Genomic DNA, 11,328 nt, shown 5'->3' with positions numbered 1-11,328 from the left:
GGTGCCTGGCTGGTGCAGTTGGGAGTGTGGGAGTGTGCGACTCTTGATCTCAGGGTTGTGGGTTCGAATCTCACGTTGGGTGTAGAGATTACTAAAAATAAACACACACAAACCCACAGTGACAGTGCTGGTAGGGGGACCCTGGGTTCCACCCAGGGGGAGAACCAGGTGTCTCAACAGACACTACAAAAGCAGATGAAAGGGAAGACAAAGAAGCCCAACAGAGATGGTCTTTCTCCTAAGTAGGGGCACCCTAGCCTCAGATAGACACAGCAGAAAGGGGCTCTGGGAGGCTGAAAAACAAGGTAGGACAGGCACAAGGCAGGAGGGAAGGGGAGGGACCAGCCCGGGCACCTGTGGGCGTGGCTCTGCCCTTCCCACCTCCGAGCCATGGAGAGCCAGGGTCCTGGTGGACCGCCCCGGGTCCAGGCTCCCTACACGGTTCTGCTGCTGCCACTGGGAACAAGCTGCCGAGACCCAGGGGCCCGTAGCTTTTTCCTCTGGGTGAGTATTAGTCCAGCAAGTGGTCCCAGGGACGCCCGCTCCCTGGATCTGCCCCTCCATTTCCACTCAACTTTGAGGACCCGTAAGTCTTCTCCCCTGCCCTCCAGGTGCTCAGTGGTCAGTCTGGAGTCACACTCCGTGACCAGACAGTGAACCCAACCAAGGGCTGAGAGGAAGGGCCACGGCCCAGAGCCCTGCTGTGGAGCAAGTCAGCCTCTGCTTCTTGCCTTCCCAGCTGCAGAGGATGCAGGCTCTGGAGAGAGGGAGCAGGATGCCCTGTGGCAGGGGCTGGAGCTGCTGGAGCATGGCCAGGCCTGGTTTGAGGGCCGTCTGAGGGAGGCCCAGCACGAACAGCTGCATCTAGGGGCCCTCGGTGAGGTAAGTAGCTGCTGTGCTGTGTGGGGGAGCAGGGACATGGGGGCAGAGCCTGACACCACCCTGGAAAGGCAAGAGTTAACAGGTAGGGATCATGAACTGGAAGCAGCTGATGACTGGATGCCACCAAGTGTTAGGTTGGTGTTCATTGTTGGGATTAGAGGAGGCTGGCCTGCATTCCATTCAGAGGGACATGGTCTGGATCACTCCACTGAGATGGGGGAGTGGCCTGGATTATTTCAGTGGGGCAGGACTAGACAGGGAGGATCCATAAGGAATAAGGAAAGGGGTACTGTGCTATTTGCGGGGGGGGGCGGGGGGGGGATGGAGGAACTGGATTGTTAAAGAGATGGGAGTGGAGAGTATCAGGTTTTTCCACCTGCCTTGAGGGCTACTGAGATGAGGGGATCCAGATGGAGAAAATGTATGGCCTGTGGTGACAGAAAGAGTGGCAGATGGACCCCAAGTTTTCACCACCAACTCCTCCTTTAGAATTTTCTAACAGATTTACACTCAAAGGCTCGTGGCCTCCAGTTAGCCCAGATTCAAAAGGTGAATATGTGTTTGCAGAATCTGATTCAGGAGAAGGTGAGTTTATTGTTTTTCGTTTAGATTTTTGGGAAGGTGCTGGTAGAGAGGGGACTTGGGATCAATGTTTAACAGAAAAAAAAGCAAACCCTACCCCCTCCCCCACCCCCACTCTCCCCATATCCCCTAAATAAGGCTAGTTCCTGTGCTGCCCAGGACTGGAAGGGAAGGCCAAGGAAGCAGAACTTACAGCAGCAACAGGTAAACTGTAGGAATTGGGTGGTGGGGGGGGTATAGGGCGGAAGCTCTGGACCCTTGCTGGGGTGGGGAGGGCGGTGGGCAGATGCCCACACTCTTTCTCTCCTCTTCTTCAGGAGTTGCTGAGGCAGAAGGGAGGCATTTGGCCAAAAGGAGAGACCCCTCAGCTGGGCTGTCCCAAGATGCAGAAGGGCCCAACCCGTGTGTAAAGCCTCCTGTGGGTTTCCTCATTTGGTGAGGGGGAAGGCTGAGTCAGAACCCCCAGTCTCCTCATTCTGCTTCTTGACTTAACAGATAAATGGCTCCAGGTGGTGGGTCGACTGAAGTCCCAACATCTTGGTGTAAAGTTTCTTCTCTGCAACTGAAAACTTCCATTTCATCTTCTTCTGCCCTTATTCTCCTTTATATGATATGCTTAAATGATCTTTCTTTGAAATCCCGCTCTAGAGAACACATGTTTATTGAAACTGTCCTTCAACTTTAAATACAAAAATAAAATAGGGACTTCTTCAGAATTTTAAATAAGAACAATTCTATAAATAAACCCCACTCCCAAATTTAGTCTCCTCTCCATATATCTTTCCTTCTACCTGACCTTGGGAAAGCATGAATAAATAGTGGAATAAGGAGATGCTGTGGAGAGATAGGAAGCAACTTTCTCCAAAAAGAGGTATTTGGTTTAGTTCCCACCAGGGTTAAAAAAAAAAAGTGCACTGTGGGAAAATCTATTGCCCTCTATCCCGATCTCACTAAGAAAGAGAGGGACAAGTGCAAGAGAAGGAAAACCTCCATCCCAGCTGGGAGAGGTGGGGTCCCAAGGCCCACGTTACCTTCTCACCAGCGGGGCAAGATTGCAAATAGCTCTAGAGAGCCATCCCTCCGTGTCACCAGGAGGCTAGGCCTAGCAGGAGCAGCACCCCGCCAACTGTGCCCCACCAGGGCTTGTCCACCCGCCCTCCCCCGGTCCTTCCCTGAGTCACCAAAGTGGAGGCCGGGCTGGTCGAGGTGAGGATGGGGCCAGATGAGTGGGCAGGGGCGGCCAGAGGGTCCTGGGGAGAAGGGAGAGAGGCTGTCAGGATGTCTGTACCCAAATTAAGCCTACAGGGCCCTCCTCTTAGGCTGTGTGGCCTGAGATGGGAATAGGCGTGACTCACCTGCAGGGCAGGGCCCAGCACCAGGAGCCGGAGGAAAGCATGAGTGGGAGGCCCTGGGCTAGCCTTTTGACCTGTCACGGTCACAGTCACTGTCACCACTGAGTCTGGCGTGGCTGAGTCTGGAACCTCCAACCATAGGCTTCCCCAGGCAGACTCATTCAGTTCCAGGCGAACCCTACCAAGTGGACACAGACACCAGGCTGAGGGCCAAGCTCTGAAGAACTGGGAGTCAGTGGTCCGAGGGTCCGAGCTAAGCGCCAGCGGGCAGGCGGAGACCCAGCGCCAATCAGAGTGGGCTGCTCTTAGGCGGGGCTTCAGGCATCAGACCCTAATGCCAGGAACCAAAAGGTTCACCAGAACTGAGCAGGTGGGTTCAGGGGCTATACCTGGAGAGATTGGAGGTGAGAGGGAAGCTGGGGCTGACAGATGTCCTAAGGTCGAGATCTTGAGGACCTGAGAAACTAGTGATGCGGAGGCTGAGCAGGGCCTTGCTGCCTGGAGCCAGGAACCCTGGGGAGCCACCGAGCTGTGGAGGAAGAGGGTGGGTCAGGGCAGGAGCAGCTGCTGCAGCCCTCACCACGCGCACCTTACCCTGGCATCTCACCTCCAGAAGGACGGGAACCACGGTGCATGGCTGGGGGGCCGCTCGGTGCAGGCCTCGCCCCTCTCCATCCTGGCCGATCAGCTCCATGGAGAAGGGTCCCGTGGTGGACAGAAGCGCAGGTGGAAGCGAGGCGGTGAGGAGATTGCGCTCCCGCGGTCCTGTGGGCTCCAGAGGCACCCGGCCCCGCTCGGCACCATCAGGGACCCCTCGAAGGACGATGTGGGAGAAGTGTGGTCGAGGGTCTCCGAGCTTGCCTCTAGAGCCTAGCCCTGTCACCTCTACCAGCAGCTGGGTCTGGAGGCCTGGGACAGGGTCGGGGACAGGTGGGGAGAACGAGGTCCGCAGGAGATAGAGACAGGGAGAAAATAATGAATGGCTTTTGGAATAGGGGTTATTCCTGGGGAGTACAGATGGAGAAAAGGGGTTACCTCTGAGGGTTACTGTTGGGCAGGGTCAGGAAAGATTCTGGGATGCTGGAAATGTTCTAAATTTGGAACCAAGGACTGGTTACATGGTTCGTTATATGAAGTCTGCCCCGTGTGTACTTTAGTTTAGTGCACTTCGTTATACAGGTTATAACTCAATACAAAGTTAAATATATATATATAAAAATAATGGGGGCACGTGAATGCCTCAGTTAAGCATCTATCTGCCTGCAGCTTAGGTCATGATCGGGGATCCTAGGATTGAGCCCTGCATCCGGCTGCTGCTCCCTCTCCCTCTGCCCCTCCCCCCAGCTCGTGAGAGCAAGTGCGCACTCTCTCTCTCTCTCTCTCTCTCATAAATAAATAAAATCTTAAAAAATAATAATGGACAAGTTGGGGCAGGGGGATAGATATACCTGCAACTGGCTGAGTCAGGGGGTAGAGGCCAGGGTGGGGGCCATCCTCCATGGGAATCCCAAAGTAGAAGAGGAAGTCCAGAGCTGTCTGAGCTGAGGAGGGTCAAGGCAATCAGAGACCTTCCGGAGAGGAATGTGACTGATAGTGCTCTCTGAGCTCTGCAGCCTTCCCTTCCCCTCCCTTCCCTTCTCAGGAGTAGCTCCCTCCTTACCTTGCACTCTCACCCGGGGGGTGCCCTCAGCTGTGACCTGGATCTCCCAGGTCCCTGTCTGTGGCGGGTCATTCAAGGTAACTATCCAGAACTGCCCGAAGCGACGTGTGTGACCTAGAGGCCCCTCACCTTCCTCCTGGCCCTGGCAGACCCCTGATGGGAGTGGGGGAGCAAGCGATTGGCACAGGGAACCATCCCCATCCCTTAGTATGTCACCCTTCTCCTCCATTCTTCCCTCTGCCTCAAGACACACACGGGGAAGTACCTGCAGGGTTTCTGATCCAGAAGCTGCTGACCTCCCTGTGGATCCGAACTGTGACCTTCTGGAGCAGCGCATCCACACGGAACACAAGTGGCCTCCCAGACACCACAACAGGAGGCTCCAGGGGAAGGGTAACCTTGAAGGATGGGAGGAACCACAAAACACAGGAGAAGATAAGGCCTTGAATGAGGTGGGAACTAAGGAGAAGGGTGGAGACAGAAGGAAACTAAGTCACACGGGGAGAAGGGAGGCCAGTGACAGGGAGGGAGCCAGGGCCAGGGATGGAGTTATGGTCAGTGACAAAGTGGAGACAAGGGATTGAGGGTGAAGCCCTCACTTCTTGTCCCTCCTTAAAAGATGGCAGGATTTCCTGTGGTGGCCCTGAGGACAGACTACTGGAGGCCAAGGTTGGGGGCCAGGGGACAGTACTCATAGGGAAGGAGCAATGTGGAAGGTGGGTAGTCATGGATCTCAGAGGGAAAGAAACCTCCTTTCCCACCCTTCTGACTGTAGTGGCAACACGCTGGGTTAAACCATTAACCTGTGAGAAAGAGAAGCCGTGTCACCCATACCCTTAGTTCTTAGTGGAAAGCATTAGTCCCTCCCATGCCCGCACTTACTCACCAGGTCAGCCATGCTGTCCCCAACAATGGCGGTCACATCCTGAATGTGCTGGTCCTTGGTGAAGATGACCTCTCCTCCTGAGGCCAGGGCCACTGCTTCATATGGTTCAAAACGCAGAGGGGACAAGACCTCACGCCGAGCTCGGCCCTGAACCCTCGATGGGTCTTCAGTCACTAGGAATGTCACCTGTGCCCAGAAGAGAAGCCAGTACTTGAGAACTCCCCCACTGTAAACAGGGGTCTCCTGTGCCCAAGGGCTCTACAGAGCTGATGACCAGTGGCAAGGTCCCTGTCTGCCCTCCGACTGCCACTGCTGGGTCTCTCAGTGACACGACCCCAAGGTCTTCACTTAGCAGTCGCCACTCCTTTGTACTTGTCACCATATGTCACCCACAGGGTGGATTGTTGGCAACTAGATCCCCAGTTTTTTAAGAGGTTTATTGGCGACAGGTTCAAATATGAATTCAGCATCAAATAAGGGATCCAAAAACATTATACTCATTGTCTGCTTTTCCCAAGGCTGGGTCGGCCGCCAGAGTGTGGGGTGATGCTTGTTGTGAAGGTGTCAGCCTCAGGTGCCCCACATCCCTGGGTGGCTGACATCAGGTCCCCGTCAGCTGTGCTCACTTTGCAGCGCCGCTCCTGAGTCAGGGATTCCACCCGGCTGGTGAGCATGGCATCCTTCGGGGAGGCGTCAGTGAAGACAAAGATGTCTGAAAGCGGAGGGGTGTGCAGCAGAGCCAGCTGGCAGGGAGGGAGAGTGCTGGCATTAAACATGGTGGCAGCAGGTGAATGGGTAGAACCAGGGAGGACAGAACTGAAGGACAAAGGACCCTGGAAACCGGGAGGGAAGCTAGGGGGACTGAGCTCTGAAGGTGGGGAGGGAGGTGGAGGTCCCAGGAAGGCTCGAGTTCCCCTGGGTGGTAGGACCTGGAAAGGAAGAAGATGGAGTGGGGGGGGTGGTAAGGCAGACCTCCAGGGCCGACAGGCACATCTCAGGCTCATCTCCACCACCCAAAGCATGGATCTCATTGAGCTGTTGCCAGAAGCTGTCAGGGTCACTGGTTGTAAAGACAGGACCAAACCCTGGGGAGGGAGAAAGGAGGTTGAGGTGAGTGAGGAGCGGGGTCCCCATCCCTACCCAGGACCACCTCCCCAGTCAAGAGGCCTGCTGTCGAGGCTAGGCTCCTAGGGTGAACAAGTATTGAAATAACAATTTTCCCTTATATTTATATGGGCAGGGCAAGGGCTAGTTACACTTCGGGGGAAATGGACCTCATTTCCTTCAAAAAATGGCAGCATCTCCTGTGGTCCTGAGCAGGCCTTTATCAGGTACGCGTGTAAGTATGAAAAGACCTGGGGCCTTGATTTCCTCACCAGAAAAATAACAGTACTTACCTCACAGAGTCATTGGGACTAAATGGGTTGATTTTGTAAACCTTAGAATTGTGCTTTGACCCATAATAAGTGCTAAATTCTTAATTATTCAAAACTCCAGGGCACCTGGATGGCTCAGTTTTTAAGCGTGGGCCTTTGGCTCAGGTCATGGTCCCAGGGTCCTAGGATGGAGCCCCACATTGGGCTCCCTGCTCTGTGGGGAGCCTGCTTCTCCCTTTCCAGCTCCCCCTGCTTGTGTTCCCTCTCTCACTGTGTCCCTCTCTCAAATAAATAAATAAAATCTTTAAAAAAAAAACAAAAACCCTCCATCAAATATGTGTTAAGCCCCTATTAAATGCTAGCTACTGTGAGATTTATGCAGGTAGATTGGACTCAACTCCTGCCCATAGGGAATTCTCAGTCCTATGGGTATTTGGCGGTCATTTCAACCCTAGGAGATGGGCGGGATAAGACAAGTACTGACCCATTTTATGGACGATGAAACTGAGGCAAAAAAGGCTAAATGATCAGCTTAAGGATGCACAGTGACTGGTCAACCCAGGGCAGAGGGTCTGACTTCCATTTCAGTGGGGAAAGGAAATACACTATAACTAGCTGTCTCAGAGGCTTCACGGGGGCCTGCACCCACCAACCCCCGCCCTTATCCCAACATCCATCCACAGGAAATGGAGGGAATTGAGAATGGCTGATTAGCATGGAAGCAGAGTCCCCTGCCTAAGCACAGATCATGATTAACCTCATATGGAAAGTGCTACCATTTTGGAAACACCAGACGTGCCCAGTTGTTTGCTATATGCACACAGGTACCGGTAAAGACTCAACCACGGGAAGTGTCACCATTTTGTTAAGGAAGTGGAGCCATGAGACCCCACTTCCCCACCAGTGGCATTTACCCCTTGCCCTGGACTTTCCTTCCACTATCCTCGCCAACCACAGTTACCTGGATCGTGGAAAGGCACCAGGACGTAGTGGACAGGCTCCATGGGGCTGCCCCGCCGCTGTTCCACAATGTGGCGAGCCTGGATTTTGGCAGCATTGATCTCCTCACCCATACTGCCTGTGGTGTCCAGGACGAAGCTCAGGCTGGAGGCTGGGCTGATGTCCAGCAGTCTGGGGAGCAGGCCGGAGACACAGGGAAGAGCCTGCACATTTGTCCCCAGCCACTGACTACTCAGGTCCCCCAGGAGTGCATGCCCACTGAGGAGCGCGTCTCGCAGAGACCACTCACCTGGAGAAACCTCTGTCTCCCAGGCGGTTTCTCAGGAGACTGAAGGCCTGGATGGAGGCCTGAAGGGCCAGTTTTGCCGCCTGGAGGTGCAGCATGTGGTGGGGGGAGAAGCCTGGGGATGTGCTATCCTTGTTGATGCCTCCCCGTGGGGGCTGGGAGCTGCTCCGGTCAAAACGGCCCCCATGGCTACATTTCCCTGGGTTGGGAAAGAGATCTGGGGGGTGTGGAGGTAAACAAGCCACTGCCTCCTAAGAAAGTGAGGCCCTTTTTGACTTGGCCTGACCTCTCAGCCTTTAGCAAAGGATCAGCAAGAAAGATGACATTTTGTGGAGGGCAAATCTAGAGTAAATCTGGAAGGGTCAGTCATCACAGTACACAGTAGATCCCCTGATCCCTCCAGTCAGTCCCCAGAAGCTGCCATTGGGTAATGGAGAAGTCTTAGCAGCTGAGTAAGAAGATCTTCCCTCCCAACAATCATGGCCTCCTCAGTGGGCCTCCATCCACCCACCCTATTCCCAAGGCCCTCGCTTTCTTCCGGGAAGTGAAGCCATAGGAAATGGAACAAGGGTCTACAGTTCTGAGATCCCTAGGGAGACGGCCAGAAGAAAGGAAGGGACTTTCTCCCCTTACTTCTGTCTGGTACCTGGAGGTTTGGAGGGATGAGTTCCAAAGTAGCCAGACGTGAGGAGTGTAAAGCCCAACAAATTCCCGGGGCAGCTCAACTCCTCACAATCAGAGCAGGTAGGATCGTCCACTGGGAAGAGAGAACAGGGGTCTAGACCCCAAGATTCTACCACCACTGACCTTTATCCCTGTCCATCCAAACTTTGGCTTTCCTCCCAGCTTGCCAAGCCCATATGTACTCTTCTAGGCTTGGAGGGGAAAAAACCTCAGAGATTGTCTGGTGATTAGACTGAATATATAAGACAGAGACTGCGCTAGGAAACCCAGAAAGCGTGGTGAGCAGTACTGCAGGGACTGAGCCCTATGTGGGCTGTAGACACGAAGCCAACTTGTAGTAGACAAGAGGCGGCCATAGTTCAGGTGGAAGGAAGAGGGGACTCTGAGGGAGAGCCATATTGGGTGAGGAAGCCACATGAAAGAGAACTCAGCTGAGGTCTGCAGACCTTGGCTCTGGCTGTCCTCCCCTGTATGATCTTGGAGACGCTATCTAAGTGACCTGGCCTTTGGCTGGGCTGGGGGGACCTCACAGGTTGTTCCAGAGAAGAAGCAATGTCACATCTTATGTGACCTGAGGATATGACACAGGGGTTGGGTAGGCTGACAGGACTCAGCTCTGTGGGTTTCCCGCAGAACCAGGGTCATGGCTGTACCTCGTGCCAGGCTCCGGAGCTCCTGCCTCGGCCAGAGGAGGTGAGGGTGTGGTTGCTGCTGCCCCAATTCCACCCAGTTGCTGTGACTATAGAAATCCTGGGTGCAGGGGAGCAGAAGGCGACTGTCATCACGATCTCCAGCCCTTACCCCCACTCCTTTGAGTCTCCCCATCTAGAAAGTGTCCTCTTAACCTCTGCAATGCCGCGGCTGCTGTCAGATGCCCCAAGTTCCCTCCACACCCTCTGCCTGTTGCCCAGGAGGGAGCTTTCCTCAAGTGAGAGTCTCCCAGTGTTTGCTCCCATCTCCCTCAGAGCCCAGAGGCCAGACCTCTGGCCTCTGTGTTCTCTCGGACCACAATGGCCTCCTGCTGCTCCCACTGGAAGTGCTGCCAGTTCACAGCTGGGACACTAGGGACCAGCCTCAGGGCTTTGGCAAGCAGCACCCCATCCCTTCTCGAGCAGGGGGAGGTGTGACAAGGAGGTACCCCGAGGAAACCTCTCTCTGGGGGATGGGAAGACCCAGAGCAAAGACCCCCCCTGACTGATTCAGGCTATTCTCACCTGCAAAGCGTGAAGCGCGGCCCCGAGGCGCTGGCGGGCCAGGGTGTGCTCCAGGGCCCTGGCTGCCACCAGGGCCTCCCGGAGAGCCCCCACCAGGCGCATGCGCCCCTGGCCTAGCCGCTCCGCATCGAAGTGCAGGTCAGGGTCGTTCCTGGATGTTGGCAGGAAGTCCTGGGCTGCGTTGGCACGAGACACCTCACCTAAGGCTGCTCGGAACCGCCGGGAAGGAAATCCAGGTCCAAAGTAGGCAGCAAAGAGGTCATCGGCGAGGAGGGTGCGGCCCTATAGAGAGTGGGTTAGGGGATAGGTTGTCCCTGGGAGTGGACCATTGCCCACGTTTCCTCAGGTGAGGTGTGCAAGGAATTGAGTGCTGGACCCTATGAGGGAGGGGCAATTCTGGATCTTTCTAAGGAGTGTGGACTCTTGATTTTCAGGACCGGGACCCTTGGGAACTCATTACAGGGGGTAGAGGTGGGGAGGCAAGAAGGAGAGGATGTCCCTTCTTTTGCAAGCAGAGCCCTCAGTGAGTAGAAGTCCCAAGGAATTGGGGAATCCAGTTGGGATGTGACAGGACCTGGGGACGCTCACCAGGAAGTCCTCAAGCCGAAGTGGGGGCCGACCTGGGGGCGGCTGCTCCAGGAAGAGCTGCAGGGTGACATTGAGGGCTGCCTCCTCAGTCAGGTCCTGGTGAGTGATGGAGCCAGGGGCAGCCAGGAGGCTCCAGATGTTGGGGAAGAAGGAAGCTGTGGGGGGCAGCTGCTGCAGCAGCAGCAGCAGCGGCAGCACCAGAGGGCTCAGGTGGGAGAGGGGCACGTCTGCGGAGAGCATGGCTGGGACATGGACCTGGAAGACAGAAGTCTCTAAAAGTAGGAAGCAGCTGCGAGTCCAGGGCATGCCCAGCTGTCTGTCTGCCTGGACATCTGCTTTGCCTCAAGCACCTGACAGGTCCCAACCTGGCTTCCCCACCCTTTCTCCTCGGTTGCCCAGATAACCCGAGGGCCTTATCAGGCTCTTAGGGACATACACTTGCAGGAGAGGGGCAGAGGCTCCTCCCCTAGGACGCCCCCTCCCCAACCCCAGACCTACATCTCCCTAGCTCCCCACATACAGAACGTCTGAATCCCCTCTCTAGGCCTCTCCCCTACCTGGTTGCTGGTTCTCCGGCAGGGCCGCTGGGGCCTGGCGTCACAGGGCACTTAGGTCAGAGTTATAATTAACCTAAATGGAGACTCAGTGGAGCGGGAGGGAAGCCTGGGCAGGGGACGGGGCAGGATCAGCAGCCCCGGCCCCTCTACCCATGCCCACCCAAGGGCCCAAGCAGCAGCCGGCACCAGGGCGGGCCTCCCTCAGCAGCAGCAGCAGCGCAGAGGTGAGCAGAGAAGAGCTGGGAGGAGGGAGTGAGCAACATGACTCAGGCCTGGCTCAGCGCCAGGCATAGACCCAGAT

At 55.5% G+C, this 11,328-nt stretch overlaps 2 protein-coding genes across 2 annotated transcripts; one reads left to right on the top strand and one right to left on the bottom strand.

The window, feature by feature from the left end:
- The first annotated feature begins 390 nt into the window (after nt 1–390).
- On the top strand, nt 391–1,894 carry SAPCD1 (suppressor APC domain containing 1). The gene is given in 6 exon segments (XM_044256334.1): nt 391–504; nt 740–760; nt 763–882; nt 1,372–1,467; nt 1,552–1,668; nt 1,782–1,894. Coding segments are annotated over 6 exon segments (561 nt in total). The 3' UTR covers nt 1,875–1,894.
- Nucleotides 1,895–2,109: 215 nt separating this feature from the next.
- Nucleotides 2,110–11,158, bottom strand: VWA7 (von Willebrand factor A domain containing 7). Its single transcript, XM_044256321.1, has 17 exons — nt 11,028–11,158; nt 10,471–10,725; nt 9,883–10,164; nt 9,322–9,418; nt 8,631–8,741; nt 7,988–8,183; nt 7,700–7,869; nt 6,335–6,447; nt 5,989–6,105; nt 5,363–5,548; nt 4,742–4,874; nt 4,477–4,629; nt 4,265–4,357; nt 3,424–3,725; nt 3,206–3,345; nt 2,820–2,994; nt 2,110–2,714 (listed from the first exon to the last, which is right to left on the bottom strand). The coding sequence occupies exons 2-17, from the start codon at nt 10,708–10,710 to the stop codon at nt 2,550–2,552; spliced, it is 2,673 nt and encodes an 890-aa protein (XP_044112256.1). The 5' UTR covers nt 10,711–10,725; nt 11,028–11,158; the 3' UTR covers nt 2,110–2,549.
- Nucleotides 11,159–11,328: the final 170 nt, after the last annotated feature.

Source organism: Neovison vison, chromosome 1 (assembly GCF_020171115.1).
Source record: "Neovison vison isolate M4711 chromosome 1, ASM_NN_V1, whole genome shotgun sequence".
Classification (NCBI taxonomy): Eukaryota; Metazoa; Chordata; class Mammalia; order Carnivora; family Mustelidae; genus Neogale; species Neogale vison.
Note: the sequence above shows the minus strand (reverse complement) of the source record. Positions and strands in the feature narration are given on the sequence as shown.

Excerpts from the sequence above, each read along its gene's own strand:
- VWA7 (XM_044256321.1), bottom strand. The coding sequence starts at position 10,710 with ATGCTCTCCGCAGACGTGCCCCTCTCCCACCTGAGCCCTCTGGTGCTG. Across the intron at positions 9,419-9,882 it reads CCGCGCTTCACGCTTTGCAG|GATTTCTATAGTCACAGCAA; the intron begins GTGAGAATAGCC and ends CCCTGCACCCAG. Across the intron at positions 3,726-4,264 it reads CCTGACTCAGCCAGTTGCAG|GCCTCCAGACCCAGCTGCTG; the intron begins GTATATCTATCC and ends ACCCTGTCCCAG.